General features: G+C 39.0%; 1 protein-coding gene across 1 annotated transcript in view; it reads right to left on the reverse strand.

Moving 5' to 3' along the window:
- The window catches only part of GDPD4 (glycerophosphodiester phosphodiesterase domain containing 4), a 1,130,252-nt gene that overhangs the window by 189,921 nt on the left and 921,804 nt on the right, over nucleotides 1-18,527 (reverse strand). The window contains exon 10 of the mRNA XM_044073350.1: nucleotides 5,554-5,704. Coding sequence (XP_043929285.1) covers nucleotides 5,554-5,704 — 151 coding nt within the window. The remainder of the gene's footprint in view (nucleotides 1-5,553; nucleotides 5,705-18,527) is intronic.

An 18,527-nucleotide genomic window follows, 5' to 3' on the forward strand; every position in this document is an offset into this window, starting at 1 on the left:
TCTATCTGGATTTTTAAATTATTTATGTGTGACATGTTTTAGACTTTCTTTCCTTTAGACTAATGCGTGTCTGCACATACCAACAGATAAAAAAGTCTGGCTGCTCAATGATACTTTAACTGCCAGATTTTTACGATTGATATATTCTCAGTTTACAACGGGTATGCTGGTTGGGCCGACCAATCAGCATGCTCGTTTTTCAATGCTAATGGCCAATCATTGTACAATAGTTTATAAACTCCATGCAACTTAAAGGTTTTAACAGATGTCAGTATATGTACCCAATAAGTGGCCCCCTCTAAATATTTCAAAAGAGTTATGTTTTTTCTTTCAACAGTTTGTTTCCTTCTCTGCCTTAATAGGCATTCCATTGCATAAGGAACTGACAAGGGACTGAAGAATTTAGTTTTGACATTTGCTGGAAAATAGATAGTGGCTGAAGCTCCCTTAAACATGTGCATTTCTGCTATAAATGCATCTTTGTATCCAAACAGAGCATTTTCTATAGATTCTATTTCATACTGTGTGCCTCTTAGTTATCTCTAGTCTTAATGAATTTTGTTCAGAGAACTTTTTCACAGCAGACTTGATCCAATTCCTTCAAGTATTATCAGTTGTAATATGCAATCTGTTGCCTCATAAGCACCATTTCCAGCAGCAACTCATACTATTGTGTAGGCTATGCTGTATACATTTACAGTACAATAATAGTTATGCCTGCAAAACTGAGTTGCTTACTCATTTCCTCTCACTGTAGTGACTCCCAGTAACAATCTCTTAGTGCACGGATTCCTTTATAGTGTCATTAGCGCCAGGAAAGGATAAACCTTCAGCGTGCATACAGTGTAAAAGAAATGTTGGCTATGCACTCTCCACACTGCCTTCTTTACTGAAAACATATATACAATACTACATGTCCTATCTGGCCTTTCAGCATGCTTCTTCTTCAAAAATGTTTATTGTCCTGATCTTGAATATCTTTTGCTATGCACCACTTTTCCCAGAAGCATGGTATTCTTCTATCTTGAATTTATTCCTCAGTTTGGTTCAAGGCAGTTACCTTCTGTGCAGAGTCTGCCTGCCCTCTTTTATGGTGCTCCAGTTTCCTCCCATATGCCAAAGATGTGTTATAAGTGAAGCGATGATCCCCCAAACTGACCACTGGTGTCTGTGTGCATGGGCCACATGGGAATGTATGTGCACCTATGCAGCTTGCAACAAACTGATGTCTTATTCAGAAATAGTTTCTCTGCTTAGCATGCACTGAATGCCAGGAGCATGCAATGAGTGCCAGGATAGCCTCTGGCACATGCATGACCCTGACTTGGACAAAAGAGAGCATCAAAGAGAGAATGGATTTGTAGTTAATAGTCATGCTCAGTCTCCCAAGGCACCTATGACATAACGTTTCACTGGAATTGGCAACCTTATCTGATTCTGATATACAGCCAATATTTCTTCACAACTCTTCTCTGCAATAACATTTTTCATTTTCATTATGGCTCATTATCTGTTCATAGTCTCCCTAATTCCTGTATATGTACTAATATCTTTATTCTTCATCCAAATGATGTAATCATTTTATATATAAACATTTTTTAACACACCATCCCTGTGATTCAGACAATTCCTCTCCTCCTGTACTAATTGCCCAAAATGATTTGGTCAGTTGGCACAATAAACAGAAATTATGATTTAGAAACATGATAAAGCCATACTGAGAAACATCTGATTAGTATTTCATTACTAAGTTTTCCAAAAAACTACACAATTAGACCTGACCTTGCAGGAGTTCTCCCTAGCATCCCATGCATCATATTAACAAATGTACCGTACAAGCAAATACTCACACACACACACACACACACACACACACACACACACACACACACACACACACACACACACACACACACACACACACTGACACTCCCCATGGCCTTGCTGGACTTACTGCACTATAAGTACTTTCAAGGGAAAAAAAGGTTGTAATATCTTTCATTTTCTGGAAGCAGCCACAGACTTTTTACTATCTAACATAGAAAACCTGTTTCGCTCTTCTACAAACATCACAACAGAACTCAAACTTCCATGATTTCCATGCAACAACCCCCAAAAGCAATTGAGAAAAGATGAATATTCTACGAAAGAAGTTATGATTTTGTACTGAACAAATATTGACCCGGAATTTTAGATGTACATCACCCCATGCCCAAGCAGCATTACATTCTACAAAAATTAGGGGTATGTGCTTACCTAAAGAAAACCACCCAATCTGCTGTAAAACTATAACTGTTGCTTACTCTAAAACACTTCCTACATCCACCTCCACCCAATGTGTTCCTTCCAAACCCTGTCTAACCTATCGGAAATTCATCCTGCAAAACGGAAGATTCAAAAAGCTACACAAAGGCCAGACAGGATAGTCAAAACAGTCTGATAAATCTTGTATCAAAACCGTCTGGATCTTTAAATGATTTATATGTGCCTTTTAATACCATCAAAAAAAATAAGAGGATCACTTCTGGAAAAGTATGAAAGTTTATTATAAAGAGTAAAATAAGATAAAATGTAAATTCTAAATACCCAGTTAACATTTCTGTCCCTGAAACTCTAAATTAAACCATTAAGCTAGTTGCAACCAAAGTAATGAGACATTGAATACAGAAATAATTGCATCATGACTTATCTGATCATATGATTAAAAAAGAAAAAGAAAATCAAAACTGTATGTGTGCAAAATAATACATGTGGGCAATTTAATAAATGTGAATACACAATAAAACCACGAATGCAGCAAGTATAAACAGTCTATTCCTAAACTAAATTAATAAATGTAATGTTTTAGAAACCTGTTTAATGTTACTTTTAAAATATATAACATCATTCAAGTCAAGATGGTTTGCTAGTGATAGTGACACTAAGCCCAACAGCTTTTCTTTCTCTTCACTGCATCTATGGCCCAGTTGTACGTTTCTAAAAGAAATCAGTTTTTCCAAAATGTGTCACAACAGAAGCATGCCTTGCTGTAGCATTTTTGAGAAATATTTCTTAAATAGTCTTTGTATGTTCAAGCATTCCTGGACTGCATTTTCAAGTAGTTCTACCAATATTTAATGAACAAAAGCTATAGACACAGCCCGATATACTATATGTGCTTCCACTATGAGTGGATGACTGTCAACTTGTTGAGGATTGGAATCCCCAAACTGCATTCCCCCCATAAAACAGGCAAAACACTTGAGTGTTTTTGCAGGAGGCAACTCCCCCTGCACTTCCCCATGCGGGAGGCAAGCCTTCATACCAACAAATGTATACATATACATATATGTGTATGTATATATATATATATATATATATATCTATATATATATATATATATATATATATATATATATATATATATATATATATATATATATATATATATATATATATATATATATATATATATATATATACCAACTGCACAGTAACACCAGCTCAAAGAATGTGGGAAATTTTCCCAAGAAAGAGCATCACTTCCAGCATAACTTGCCAACAGCAATTTGCCATGGAGAAGCTTAGATTGCTGGTGGATTGAACTTCCTGCAAATGACACTTGAGAGTTCAAACTTCAGCCAGCCATAGGTTATGTGTTGTGTTGCAGATAAAATGTAAACCAAGTCCACATGTTTTTGTGTTGGTAATACTGGGAACATGATAGAGGAAGACGTGTTGTGGACCACAGCCATTTTATTAATAAGAAACACACACTTTCAGCATGCTTTTCATAAAAAACTTAATGACAGTGGGAGCTGCGTATGAGAAAGGAGATGCAAGAAAAAGATTTACAGAAATGCCTGGCTGAAAAAAGTAAAACAATGCATTTTTTTGCCACATGAGACAAAGCAATCTAGACCTCTTGTACCTTCTCCCTTTTGTAACTTTTGCAAATTCCCAAGTGAGCTGTAAATAACAGAAACTTCCACTTGTTTTCTGGATTTCCTACTAAAAAGTTCATGTTCAGTTCCTCATTGTTACAATTCTGATTTTTTTGTAAATAATCAGGAATGTATAACTTATTATACAATGCCTACCCTAAAAACGTGCACGCTGATTGGCCAGCCCAACCAGCGTGCCCGTTGTAAATCCCTCAATATACTAACGGAAAAAGGTCCGTCGCCGGACTTTTTCCGTTAGTATAAACACTGTCTCGCTATGTTAAAAGAGTTTAACATAGCGACAGATTTAAAAAGCAACGGAGATCTCCGTTGCTTTTTAAAGCTGTCTCGCTATGTTAAACTCCTTTAACATAGCGACATTAGTAAGCAACGGAGATCTTGCGATCTCCGTTGCTTTAAACTTGTCTCGCTATGTTAAATGAGTTTAACATGGAGAGACAGCTTTAAAATAAGCAACGGAGATCTCCGTTGCTTATTTTAGCTGTCTCGCCATGTTAAACCCATCTAACATAGCGAGACAGTAAAGCAACGGAGAACGCGTTCTCCGTTGCTTTTGCCCACAGCTCTGATGTACCGCGAGGCATGCGCAGTACATCAGAACTGCCGTGAACACCAGACAGGTGCGGAAGGGCAGCAAAGAGGCATTATACAATGCCATTATTTAAGAAAAGTAATTATTTCTTTTCTTAAATAATGGCATTGTATAATAGCAATAACCCACTTCTGGGTGTGGGTAATGCTGGATTTACCCACGGTTGTCTTTGTTTGGTCCCTCGGGCTTCGCCCTCGGGACCAAACCACGCCAACCGTGGGTAAATCCAGCATTACCCACACCCAGGCGTGGGTTATTGCTATAATATACCACACTTAAACTAGCATAATGCAACAATTCAGATGGACTGTCATAACACTTACAAAGAAGCAGATAATTTATTTTCTTAGTAAAAATAAATCTGACTCAAATCTTTAGGTTTGTTTTGGAGCAATCGTAACTTCTTCTTCTTCTTTCAGCCTTTTCCCGGTTAGGGGTCGCCACAGCAGATCACCTGTCCACTCATGACTGGCTGTAGAATTTTAGGGTGTTGAGTTACCTGCCCGGCACTCAACCTTCCACAGAAGCAATCATAACAATGGTTGAAAATTCATGAATGCATCACAAAAACTCAAAAAGTTTTATGTTACTGCTGATCTGGTGATTTTGAGAAGCCTTTGCAAGGGTTAAATTTTGTGTGTGCGTGTGTGTGTGTGTGTGTGTGTGTGTGTGTGTGTGTGTGTGTGTGTGTGTGTGTGTGTGTGTGTGTGTGTGTGTGTGTGTGTGTGTGTGTGTGTGTGTGTGTGTGTGTGTGTGTGTGTGTGGGTGTGTGTGTGTGTGTGTGTGTGTGTGTGTGTGTGTGTGTGTGTGTGTGTGTGCGTGGTTGTGCTGTAATTATTTAAGTAATGGCCTGCGGATTCTTCATTTCTTCCTTTGCTGTAAGTCAGTTATTCCATGCTGCAGATATAAGTTTGTATTTAGTGTAATAAATCCAGGTAACTACCTTCCCACTGTCTGAAGTCTAGTTTTGACTTTATCATAATTACTATCTTCAGGATATAATATGGATATTCTTACCCTGAAAAACCATTTTCCATTATTAAGTTGCTCCAGTTCATGCCAGTAAAAGAAGGCTGCATTCCAGTTACTCCGGTTAGGAAAAATTTCTTTAATATTAGTCGTCCTTTCCAGGGTGTCATCATGCATTAAGAAGGGAATCCCATCATAGCTACAAAAATCAGAAAAACACAGGAGTGAAAATAGAGCAGAACCTGCCCGATTACAAATCTGTGTGCAACATCTCTTCCTGCCATGTTCTTTAATGCTATAACTACATTACTGCAGTTAACTAGAAATACAAAAACATTCATCAGCACTCAACAACTACAAAAACAAAGAAAGTATACTCAGCAAGCAAGCCAGGAATATGTAAAATGATGCCATACAGGGAGATGTACAATCGGTATTCCTTCATTTGTATCTTTTTAAACTATGGCTGACCCAGAAGGTTAAAACTGCATAACTAATTCCACCGTCTGTGACATCCCATGTCAGTGGTGTCAGAGCATGTAACTCCCAGCTTCAGGCTATGATTTCAAAGTGCCAAGGAATATCATTAGCCTGACAATAAGAATCAGTTGTAAACTAAAGTATTACTAAACATTTGCAATTATATATATAACTTTATGAACTTTACTGCGCAGCTATATACACTTTCACCTTCACAGATGGTGTTTCACCCACTGATGCTATAATACAACTGTAGCCATTTATCCATCTATCTACCTTTCTATCCATCTCTCCATCTATATGTCTATCCATCTGTCCATCTACATATCTATCTATCCGTCTACCTATCTGTCTATGCATCTATCTGTCTATCTAATCTATCTGTCTCTCCATCTATGCATCTGTCTCTGTCTATCTATCTATCTATCTATCTATCTATCTATCTATCTATCTATCTATCTCTCCATCTATGCATCTGTCTCTGTCTATCTATCTATCTATCTATAGGTTCATAGGTTCATAGGTAGGTACTAGGCTATCAACCCTAGGGCCCATACAAGCCTAGCCAAAAAATGTACCCTGACTTTTCCCACCCAAGAAAATTATTTTCCTGTGCCCCTGTCAAGCAGAGCCACAGAAGTGATCCCCGGGGTGAATTTCCCATTTCCCATCCAATCATCAAGATTTTTCTTGAAGAGTGCTAATGAGGAGCTCTGTTTGACATAGATAGGTAGTCTGTTCCAGAGTATGGGAAGTCTCTGGGACAGGAATCTATCCCTCCAGTATGTTCTGTTTATTGTGGTGACAAGGTTTAGGTCCCTAGAGCATGTAGCTCGGAGAGATTGGGATTTCTTTAAGTGGAGCATGTCCAACAGCTCTGGGTTTGACATAGCTTTGTATGTTAGGCAGAGATTGCCCCTGAGTAGGCGATATGCGATGGAGTAAAGCTGTAGTTTTTTGAGACGGTCTGCATAGGGCATCTGTTTGAGGCCAGTAATCCTCTTTGTGAGGTATTTCTGTGGTCTTTCCAGTTGTTGTAGATGTCTTGTGAGGTACATAACAAAAGGGGCGTTGTACTCTATAATGGGTCTAATGAGTGATGAGAAGAGGGGAACAATGACCTCTTTTTTTCTGGATGGGAATCCTTTTGTGATGAGATGAGCCACGTAGAAGGATTTCCTGACCACTGTGGCGATGTGATTATCAAAGGAGAGACTACTGTCCACCTGTGTCCCAAGGTCTCATCACATTTTCGGCATTAAGTAGACTACCAGCTATGTGATAGTTCATGGGTATGGAGTTTTTACCAAAGGGGATGACAATACACTTTTTGGCATTGAGCTTCAGGCCATGGCTTTGACACCAGGTATCTGTCTCAGTGAGGCCCTTTTGTAGTTTGTCCACATCGTTAAATTGATAGATGCCATAATCGAAACTCCTATCTATCTATCTATCTATCTATCTATCTATCTATCTATCTATCTATCTATCTATCTATCTATCTATCTATCTATCTATCTGTCGGTCTGTCTGTCTGTCTGTCTGTCTATCTATCTATCTATCTATCTATCTATCTATCTATCTGTCTATCTCTCCATCTATCAAGCTAGCTAGCTTTCTATCTATGTCTGTCAATCTTCCGCTCTAGATTCGTCTGTCTATCTGTCTATCCATCTGTCTGTCTATTTATAGATACATACTTTAACTGGCTAAGTGAAGTAGTTAAGGGACCCTTTTCAGCCATGACCTATGCCTCAACAGCAAAGACAATAACAATAAGAAATGACTTAGGAATACAAAGAAAAAACACTACCGTTAAGGCTCTTGACAAAGATGCCCTGCACAGCAAATACCCAATATGTGACAATGAACAAGTAAATCATAAAACAAGATTTCAAATATGCATACATTATTAAAATTAGAGTATACAATGTAAACTGTAGACGCCATTATAAATACAGTATTGTATATAAGCATAACGCACAGCTCACTAGACTTGGAATCAAACTGAATGTGGAAAGCCTGTGCAAAAAAAGGGGGGGGGGTAAATATATTAGCATCACTACTGTCATCCTAATGTGGTACCAAAACAGACAAAATCTGCTAATTTTGGAATAGAACAACCAGTACAGTGAAATATAAAAAGCATGAATAGATGGTCTCATGAGTGTTTTTTGAAAGTCAGTAATTGTTCTATATTCTGAGGTGGATTCTTTTAGACAACTGGAACTATTTTCAAGGAAGCTCTTTGACACATACCAGGTGAGAAGGGGAGCCTGTTTAACTGAATTAAACATTTGCTCAACTACTAACTTTGTTCTTTTTTCACTTTTATGATGACTGAGTACTGTAATGTATACTACTGCACATGCTCAGTACTCGACCATCATAGATATAATACCATCTCAAAGGTTAAAAGGTACATTTTTTTTTCTTTGTTATGTACTTATGATTGTTCTTCCCCAGTGCCGCAGATCCCCTCAACAGCTTACTGTCCAGCCTGTGACTGCTTCCCGAGGCACTACTGTGTCCCCCACCCCACACTTACTGGAGCTTGTGGTTGTAGTGCTCCAGGGTGCAACCAGACGTGAGGAACTGTTGTCCAATTATTGTCCTCTGGTCCAATACTTGGGTCCTACTGGTCAACAGCTCATCAGACCAGTCGCTAGCTGTGAGGGACCGGAATGTCACCACAGTCACCTGAGAGGTATTTGTTTTTCAAGTGGTAACCCTCACTAACAGCGTATTGATGCCATCATGATGTTATATCTGGCATGAGATGAGGTTGCTGGGTAAGTCCTACCCCAGGCCCAAGGAAAGTGACACCTCTAAGCCAACTCTCATGCACTAGCCTGACTTCTGCTCATAGTTTTTGATCACTCAGGGCTATAGAAACAGCTACCCTTCTCCATGCATGACCCACCCCACCAGGGTATGAATGCCCATTCTCTCTATCTTTAGCATCAAACTCCTGAGCGACTAGTCGATCTTGAGTTGGCTGGGTCATAGTCAGCGTTATATACTGCTATACAGGGGCAGTCTATAAATGAAAACATTAAAAAGTAATAATAGCTGTATTTATAATACCTGCCAGGGGCAGGTGTTATACAGGATTTATTCCCTCCTGGTCCATGCATTTGATTCCCATGGGCATCAGCTTTGGATAATTCCCGACCATTTAGGAGTAAACACGTAATAACAACTACTGTCCTGGTCTGACATTACAGCTGTAATAATATTCCTTTAAACACCAGCATACGAAAGTGAATTTCCTGTGCATAACATCTGATTAGAAAATGAAATTCTACAAAAATCCATTTTTAGTTTCGGTTGCCATAGCAACTAAATAAGTTCTCATGTTGCAGCAACTGGGAGTACAGTAAGTGACAGAAAGACTAAGACACCAATTCATTATATCAGTTTCCGTGAACAGTCATGTATTTATTTACCTGTTTTCTTTAGCTTACAAACTCTAAACTTTTCCTCTAAAATATTTTCATAAACCACCCAAAAATCTGAAAGGCCTTTAATAGTGTAGAACCTTGAATAAGTGTACCAAATTTAAACCACATCACAAAAAGGCAAGACAATGCTTTTCTGTCCAGGTTTGTCCACATTAGTAGATTATACCACATCCCTGTTTGCTATGCTGCAAAAAAATAAAACTCTTCTAGAGTTAATAACATTCGCTAAACTGAACTGTGTCAGTTTAGACCCCTCACTTCAACTCAATCAACACATCACTAGTGTGCTAATGCAATTCAAAATGTCTATGTTCTACTGAGCATGTCAGTTAATGACCCTCCCCCCATGCATGTCTGACTACTTCTGTAGTCTTTCTCGAACCCAGCCAATTCTTGAACTCACCCTATTTTATTTTATTTGTCATTTTCAGTGAAGGCATGGGGAGGGAGCCTATTACAGGGCTCCAACGTCTTCACTAACTTCTGCTCCTCTTTCACATGGAAAACTAGAAATTTATTAATATGTTTTCAGATTTGCCTTTGGTCCCTCCAGCTGAAACTTCCCATCTTTCTGTTAAAACCAACAGTTGTCTGAAACTACTCAGAAAGTTTTAACTACCTGTCTACTTATAATGAACACACATTTTAATACACCATATATACAAATGGCTTTCACTAAATTCACTGTTACAATGCAACACCAGCTCAGGCTGTTTGAGCCAAATCAGTTCCTTTCAAAACCCCTTATCACTCACAGTATTGAGATTCAGAAAGGGTTACTATGGGGGGGGGACTAAATATGGATATTTTCCCCCTTGCCTTAATCCTTTCCAATTCTTAGACCACCTCTTCACTGAGGTTTCCCACTAGTGAGGGCCTCAGTACAGAAGGCAGTCTTTCTGGTAGAGCTGCATGCTAAAGAACCAATCTAGGGGAGTGACTAATGCTAATTAGTCATGTGATCTCCTAAGAAATGCCAGAGGTTCCTACTTTGCCCTGCTGTAAAATTTCACTTTTGGTGGAAAAATAAAAGAGTCAAAAACCTGATAAAAGAGGCAGGCAGTCTTTCATTCCTATGGAAGCAGTTGCAGTACATTGTAATTTCAGCAAAGAGAAATGAGTGGTGTGTTAGTGTGTGTACATGCATAAACATGTGCTTGTATGTCTGTAGGGGCATGACAGTATGTTTTTGAGTGTCTGCGTGTTTGTCTAGGAGATTGCACTGGGAGGGTAAGGTATGTAGTCAAGAGTCTTTGTGTATATGTGTGTGGGTGACTGTTTCTGTGACTGGCTGTGGGGAGGGGCTTGTTTATTGATGAGTAAATGTGTGTGTGTGTGTGTGTGTGTGTGTGTGTGTGTTGTTTTTACAAAGTTGTTTGAATGTGAGTGTGTACCTTTGCCAACATGATGCATGGGCTACTAGGGAAGACACTACTGCCTTCAGGTCTGACAGAGCTAGTTCATACATTCATTCACAGGTTCATAGATTAGTATTAGGCTACTAGGCTAACTGCCCTTGTGGGCCACTTTAAGCCTAGCCAATTACCCCATGTGAGAATCAAACTCTGCACCTTATATCTGTAAGGTAAATATATTAACCATTATGTCAACTTCCCATTCTACATCACAGGTTCATAGATTAGTACTAGGCTAACTACCTTTGGGGGCCATTTTAAGCTAGCCAATTATCCTGTGTGAGAGTCAAACCCCACACCTTGTGTCTGTAAGGTAAACATCTTAACCATTAGGTCAACCAAAGGTGCTGCTGCCTTCAGGTCTGACAGAGCTAGTATAAGCTAGAGTGGAATTCAGAGACATGCTAATGAGCCAATAAAAAGGTATGTCTCACTGAAGCCATAGCTGTCTCTGAATCACATTTTCCCACTATTGTGGTAATTGATCTACCTTCTGTAAGCAATTACCATAAGCAATGAGTCTTTTTTCTGAATTTCAGGGATAGTGATAGTCAGCACCAGAAAAAAACAGGAAACCTTAGCACCCCATCATTTAACAGTGCCCTCAAACAAGACTTCATTATTTCCTGGCATAGTAACTATCACAGCATAAGTAATCTTTTTTTTTTGAATTTCTGATCCTTTTGTAGACAATGCAATCAGTAAAGTGACAATGTTTCCTGTGCATCATGATTCAAATGCATGGATACGCTTCATAACTGTTATCTCTGTGCACTATTGAGCTGGACCTATACCAATACAAGATCCAGTTGCAATTCATCTTTTCCTGTATGTATTCTATTTGTTTTGGATGCAGACTTTCTGTCCAGACTTCTGCTGAGAATAGGTTCATAGGTTCATAGGTTCATACTAGGCTATCTGCCCTAGGGTATTTACAAGCCTAGCCAGAGTGTGTGTGGCTTTCGCCACCCCTTGGGATGAGAATACTATGCCCATTTAGGGTTTAGTTTACTGTGCCTCTGTCTAGTAGTGACACAGAGATGACCCCCGGGGTAAACCTACGATCTCCTATCCACTTGTCAAGATTTCTCTTGAAGAGAGTTAGTGAGGGGCTCTGCCTAACATGGACTGGGATTCTGTGTAGGGAGCCTCTGGGTTATGAATCTGTCCCTCCAGCACGTCCTATTTATTTCTGTGTTGAGGTTCAAATCTCTTACTCTCGTGGCTCTGATGGATTTGGATTTTCTGAGGTGGAGCATGTCCATTAATTCCGGATTGGACATGGCCTTGTACGTCACGCATAGATCACCTCTGAGTAGGCGGTATGCGACTGAATAGAGCTGGTGTTTCTTCAGTCGGGCAGCATATGACATATGTTTGACCCTTTATCCTCTTGGTGAGGAACTTTTGGGGTCTTTCTAGCTGCTACAGGTGTCGGGTAAGATACATCCCAAATGGGGCATTGTACTCAATCATGGGCCTGATAAGAGAAGAGTACAGGGGCACAATGACCTCTTTTGATCTAGATGTGAATCCCTTCATGATAAGGTGGGCAATATAGAAGATCTTCCTAACCACCTTGGCAATGTGAATGTCAAATGAGAGGTTACTGTCGACTTGGGTCCCTAGGTCCCTGATTACCTCTTCCGTACTTAATGGATTACCACCTATGTGGTAATTTGTGGGTACCTTGTTTTTCCCAAAGGTTATGCACACTCAGAATACCCTTGTTAACAATGTGAATAAATGTTTACATAGTATAAATAAAATAGTTACATGTGCAATGTACTACATCCATGTGTATGCTTCACTGGTTATATCTGTTAAGGTTAAAAGTTTATATCTGTGAACATGCATTCTTCATTATCCTTGGCATGATTTTACACATTTGACACAAACAAGGACCTGTGCCACATGCTACACTGACCCTTGTATAGTAACTCTTTTGCTGGCTAAAATGAAGGTCATGGTCTGAAGATGTATCTTGTCAGGAAAGGTATGGAAAACATGAATGTGACTGACTTAATGGAAATTGTTTATGACCAGTCAATTCAAGACGATGACGCTGCTGACATAAAAGCAGTCATTTCCCATTTAATTTTGTCTGATAGTCTATGTTTTGAAAAAAGAAAGTGTGACAAACAATCAAACCATTCAAAGTTGTGGCAAAAAATGCAGTTATGTTTATTTATTTTTATCATTTATTTTATTGCATTTGTTTACCGGGAAAGTCAGTTGGGCCTAAAAGAGCCCATTTTCAGTGGAGGCCTGCGGAGAAAGCTCCTACAAGAACATCAATACAGAAAATAATTAAACATTAATTGGTACAGAAGTAGAAACAGTGTTACACATAGTGATTGCACTAATATATACAGAACATATATACAAAAGCAGGAATTTAGTTGGTTTAATTACAGTACTATATATAGAATATATACATAAAAGTTGGAATCTAGTTGGTTTGATTACAGTAATATATACAGAAAATATACATTAAAGCAGAAATTTAGTTGGTTGCCAAATTAATTCAGTCAGAGAGGTATAAACAGAGATATATTAATCAGTATTATTATACCTGTATCAACAAGTGATAGAAAATAATTATGGAGAAAGTATCATCAGTTACTAGTAGCAAAAAGCACAGGAGTTTAGTCATAATACAAGGAGAAGGAAGCGGTTAGGTTATAGAGCAGGTACATAGCCAGGAAGGGTTGTTATAGAGCAGGTACATAGCCAGGAAGGGTTGTTATAGAGCAGGTACATAGCCAGGAAGGGTTGTTATTGAGCAGGTACAGAGCCAGGAAGGGTTGTTATAGAGCAGGTCACAGCCAGCAAGGGTTGTTATAGAGCAGGTACATAGCCAGGAAGGGTTGTTATTGAGCAGGTACAGAGCCAGGAAGGGTTGTTATAGAGCAGGTACATAGCCAGGAAGGGTTGTTATAGAGCAGGTCACAGCCAGCAAGGGTTGTTATAGAGCAGGTAGATAGCCAGGAAGGGTTGTTATAGAGCAGGTACAGAGCCAGGAAGGGTTGTTATAGAGCAGGTACATAGCCAGGAAGGGTTGTTATAGAGCAGCTCACAGCCAGCAAGGGTTGTTATAGAGCAGGTAGATAGCCAGGAAGGGTTGTTATTGAGTAGGTACAGAGCCAGGAAGGGTTGTTATAGAGCAGGTCACAGCCAGCAAGGGTTGTTATAGAGCAGGTAGATAGCCAGGAAGGGTTGTTATTGAGTAGGTACAGAGCCAGGAAGGGTTGTTATAGAGCAGGTACATAGCCAGGAAGGGTTGTTATAAGCAGGTGTGGCCTGTGCTATTGGACTGCCGGACTGCAGCCCCCTCAACTGTAAAAGAAAGAAAAAATAAAGAAATAAAAAGAAAAAAAAAAGAAAATCACAGACTTTCGTGCATGCACACTAGTCTGGACTGCTGCTGAGACAGTCTGGAGCATGTGCAGATTGTCTCGGCAGCAGTCCTGACTGGGAAACATGAGGAATGGAGTTCCCAGAAGTCTATGCAGTTTTAAACTGCATAGACTGTCCTAGAACTCACTGGGAAAACGCGTCGGGGTCGGACTGCAACGGGTCTGGTGTGGATTGGAGTTTGCTGCAGTCTCATCGGGGGAAGATCTCATGACGGGCAGGGATTTGTGGTGGTTTGCTACAGGGATTTGGAAGATCTACTGCAGGTAGGTGTGTGGACAGGGATTTGGATATATGGTGGTTTGCAACAAGAGGGGGCTGGGTGTGTGTGTGAAAATGTCCCAGGTGCAATATACTGGTGGTTAGATGTGTGTGTGTGTGTGTGTGTGTGTGTGTGTGTAAATGCCCCAGGTGCAATATACTGGTGATTAGACTCATGGTGGTGTGGTAGGGAATACCTCAGGCTTGAACCCTGTATCTTGTATGCAGGTGTTAAAGACCTGAATTCCCTACCCACCACCATTTGTAAAAAAATGCAGATTTTTGCCTCATATTTGATCTGATCTGTTCCTCATAATATCTGTGGTTTGTAAATATTGCAATGCTTGATATTTGATGGTGCAGTGGTAGCATTGTTGTCTCACAGCTGCAAGTTATCAGGTTTGATTCTTGGCTGGGGTGCCATCTTTGTGGGGTCTGTATCTTCTCCCTGTGTTTTGTGTGTTTGCTTTTGTGTCCTCCCATGTTACAAAGACATGTCTGCATTATTTCTTCCTGGGCCTCTGCTGAAAATTGTTTTTTTGTTCCAAGTCAGACTGTCCTGATTAACAAATGTTAAATAAAATTGACAGGCATTTCAGACTTCAGGTTTCTGAATGTTTAATTCCTTGCATATTTGATGGTGCAGTGGTAGTATTGTTGCCTCACAGCTATAGGTTTTCTGGTTTAATTCTTGGCTGGGGTGCTTTCTGTGTGGAGTCTGCATCTTATTCCTGTGTTTGTGTGGATTTGCTCTGGTGTCCTGCCATTTTACAAAGACGTGTCTACAGTATTTCTCCCTGGGCCTCTGCTGAAAATTGTTTTTGTTCCATCAGAAGTAAAATTGACAGGCATTTGAATTTCAGACTTCATATTCTTCAGAAAATACATAGTAAAATAACTTTTTATTCTAGCAATAAATATATAGTAACACAACCTTTTATTATAGCAATTTTCTAAGTTTATAAGATGACTATTTGAAATTTGTCCTTATTTTTGGGACTGTATTACCCTGTTACTGGCTTTGTCCAGGTTTCTTGTGCTAAGGTTGACAGCTATGGCAAGAACTGAATTCACTGAATATTTTTGAGGGCTGTATTCCCTCATTACTGGGTTTGTCCAGGTGTTTTGTGCTAAGAGGTTGACAGCTATGGTGAGAACTGAATTCATTAAATGATAGCCATTTAAGTTTCAGTCTTCCTCTCTTTCACAAAGCAGCTGATTTGGCGTAGTGGTATGTTGCTCTGACTGTTTTGCACAGGGACCTTAGAAGTAAAATGTATGGTGGTAACACAGCATTTTTCTTTCACAAAGCAGGTGATTTGGCATAGTGGTATGTTGTTCTGACTCTTTTGCACAGGGACCTTGGCAGTAAAATGTATGGTGGTAACACAGCATTTTATTCTAGCAGCATTCCAAGATTATACAAGCAATGATTAATGTGTCCCTGGTTTTTGCCCTTTTGACCCACCCCAAGAAATTTGGCTTTTTCCAGATTTCTTGTGCTGCGAAGTTGAGATGCAGTTGAGTATTGAGTAGATTTTACAAGGAGCTGAGAGCTGCAGGGGAAGAGAAGTTTAGTGCTGATTATGCTAGGTCAGCTCGCATTGCTAATAGCACAACAGGTTGTGTACTTGCTTTTGATGCAGAAGGTTGTTGGTTCTACTCCCATAAGGGGTGAATGCTGCCGTACGCAAAGTTATGATACTAACTATGAGCCTGTTATCAGTTTGCCATCCATTTCCTATTGCAATATTACTAGCTTATTTTTAATGTAATTTAGGCAATTTATTCCTCAGGGGCATCAGACACTTTATTTTTCGATGAAACCATGAAATATAAAGGTGATTGCTAGCAGCAACCCTTCATTACAGATTTATTTAACGTGGAATTATTTAGATGACTTTTTTATTACTTCAGAGATTGTGCATATTTACTGATAATGGTGGACTGTAGAATTGTGCATATTTACTGATAATAGTGGACTGTAGAAGTTTGAGTAGACTTTTATGATGGAAATGTTCTGTATTGGGCAGTTTTGTCATTGGTGCATGCGTTTTGTTTCATTGTTTACTGGAAAAATGTTCAAAGCAATAGGAAGGTGTATCAAAGAGCACATGTATGTTTCATATGCAAGGGGCCTATGATTTGAAAACAGCCCAGAATTAATCTTTATCTGACACGGGTAAAATGTATTTTCTTTGAACGTGGGTTTCAGTGTTGGTTCAATGAATGTGAGTTTCAATGGCAGAGAAGTTTTAATGCCAAGTTTGTTTAGCAGATGTCTTAGTGTTTGTGCTGTAAAATGCAAAATAAAACTTTCAAATGAAGTTCAAATCATCATAGAAATAAATCAGTATGCACATTAGTGTTTATGGTAAATGGAGTGAAATAGCCAAGTAATGGATCATTGGAATGGCTGCAGGGGGAGGTTCCATTCGACCATGGTTTTGTGAGGGGGAAGGACGGCAAACTTAGGCAGCCCCAGCTGAACCATACCTCCCAACTGTCCAGATTTTCAAAGAATGAATAGATTTTTTGCTTCTTATTTTTGGTTTGTTCCTCATAAAATTTGTGGTTTTCTGGCAAATCATTTAGGAATTAAGTCACTAAATAATGGCACACTGAGTTTCAGACTTCATAACCTTCAGAAAAATGCATGCTAAAGTAAGACCTGTTCTATCAACTGTCTCAGTTTATACAAGAGCAATTTTTAGTACTGTTTATATGTTACCCCAATATATTTGGCCTTGTCCCGATTTATTGCATTAACAGGTTGAGAGGTACATGCAAATAAATTGCTTTATAGAATTAGGCATAGCCAAACCTCTCAACTGTCCCTGATTTTGGCTCAAAATGTTGCTCTTCCCCTAATGATCCCTCCGCAAAATAGCAATTTTGGAAGAAAACATGGAAGGTTTATAATTAAGAAATAACTGTAATAATCAGTTAGATTACTTTTATTTCAGAAATGCATGTAGATTCTTTTATTTTGTCAGCTGCCCAAGTTAGCAGTACTAATATTAAAGTATCCCTTCTTCGACAGGTTCCCAGCTGTATTGTGTTGCTATTTTATATTTTTACATCACATTTTTGGTCCATTTTTCATGAAATTGTGTTTTTTTGGCAAATTAGTGACAAATCATTAACGACTGAAGTTATAAAATAATGACAGGCATTTGAGTTTCAGATTTCATACCATTCAGAAAATGCATACTAATGCAAGACCTCTATTATCTTTCTAAGTTTATAAGAGCAATATTTTAAAAATTGTCCTTATTTTTGGGCCTTTGTCCCATTTCTTTGTATGGCTTTGTCCAGATTTCTTGCGCTGAGGTTGAGAGGTATGACAAATGTGTCAGGGCCATCACAAGTCAGCCAGAGACATTTCAAACTGTGACATACTTGTTGCACCCCACTCCCCCATGTAGTGACTCTGGATGTGTCGAAGCAAGGCAAGGAGTAGTTATGCAGTGTAAATGTGCAGAGTATCCCCCCCATCCAAGGTAGACACAAGTACTAGAGTGGCTTTTTATCTGTCCTTGATTTTTACAGAATGGTCTAGTTTCTGTCATATTTTTTGTGCTGTTGATTTATGCTTATTACTCAAAGTGCCTGTTGCTCTGTGTTTAAGTAGCAATACCTTAATGACCATTAGGTAAGCTTGGCTGAGATTGCAAGATGCAAGTAAGCTTTTATAAGCATACTGTTAAAGAATTGCCAACATTGAAAGCCTTTCTGTTGCCATTTAGAGAATACTTAACTAGATAATGTATAAGCCTTGGGTATTGAAATGCATATGCCAGTATTTGTAATAAAGGACAGGATTACATTATTTTAAGAGTCTCATTACACTTGGAGACTTCCAGTCATCTCTGCAGGCTTTACCCGTAAACAGAATGCCAATCATGTGGTCCATAACCTGTACAGTAATCCTTTAAGCAATGTATCTTGAGCTCATTTCTTGCTTGCTTTTCATTTTTTACTT

This window comes from Protopterus annectens, chromosome 5.part1 (assembly GCF_019279795.1).
Source record: "Protopterus annectens isolate FY-2018-M chromosome 5.part1, PAN1.0, whole genome shotgun sequence".
Taxonomy (NCBI): Eukaryota; Metazoa; Chordata; order Ceratodontiformes; family Protopteridae; genus Protopterus; species Protopterus annectens.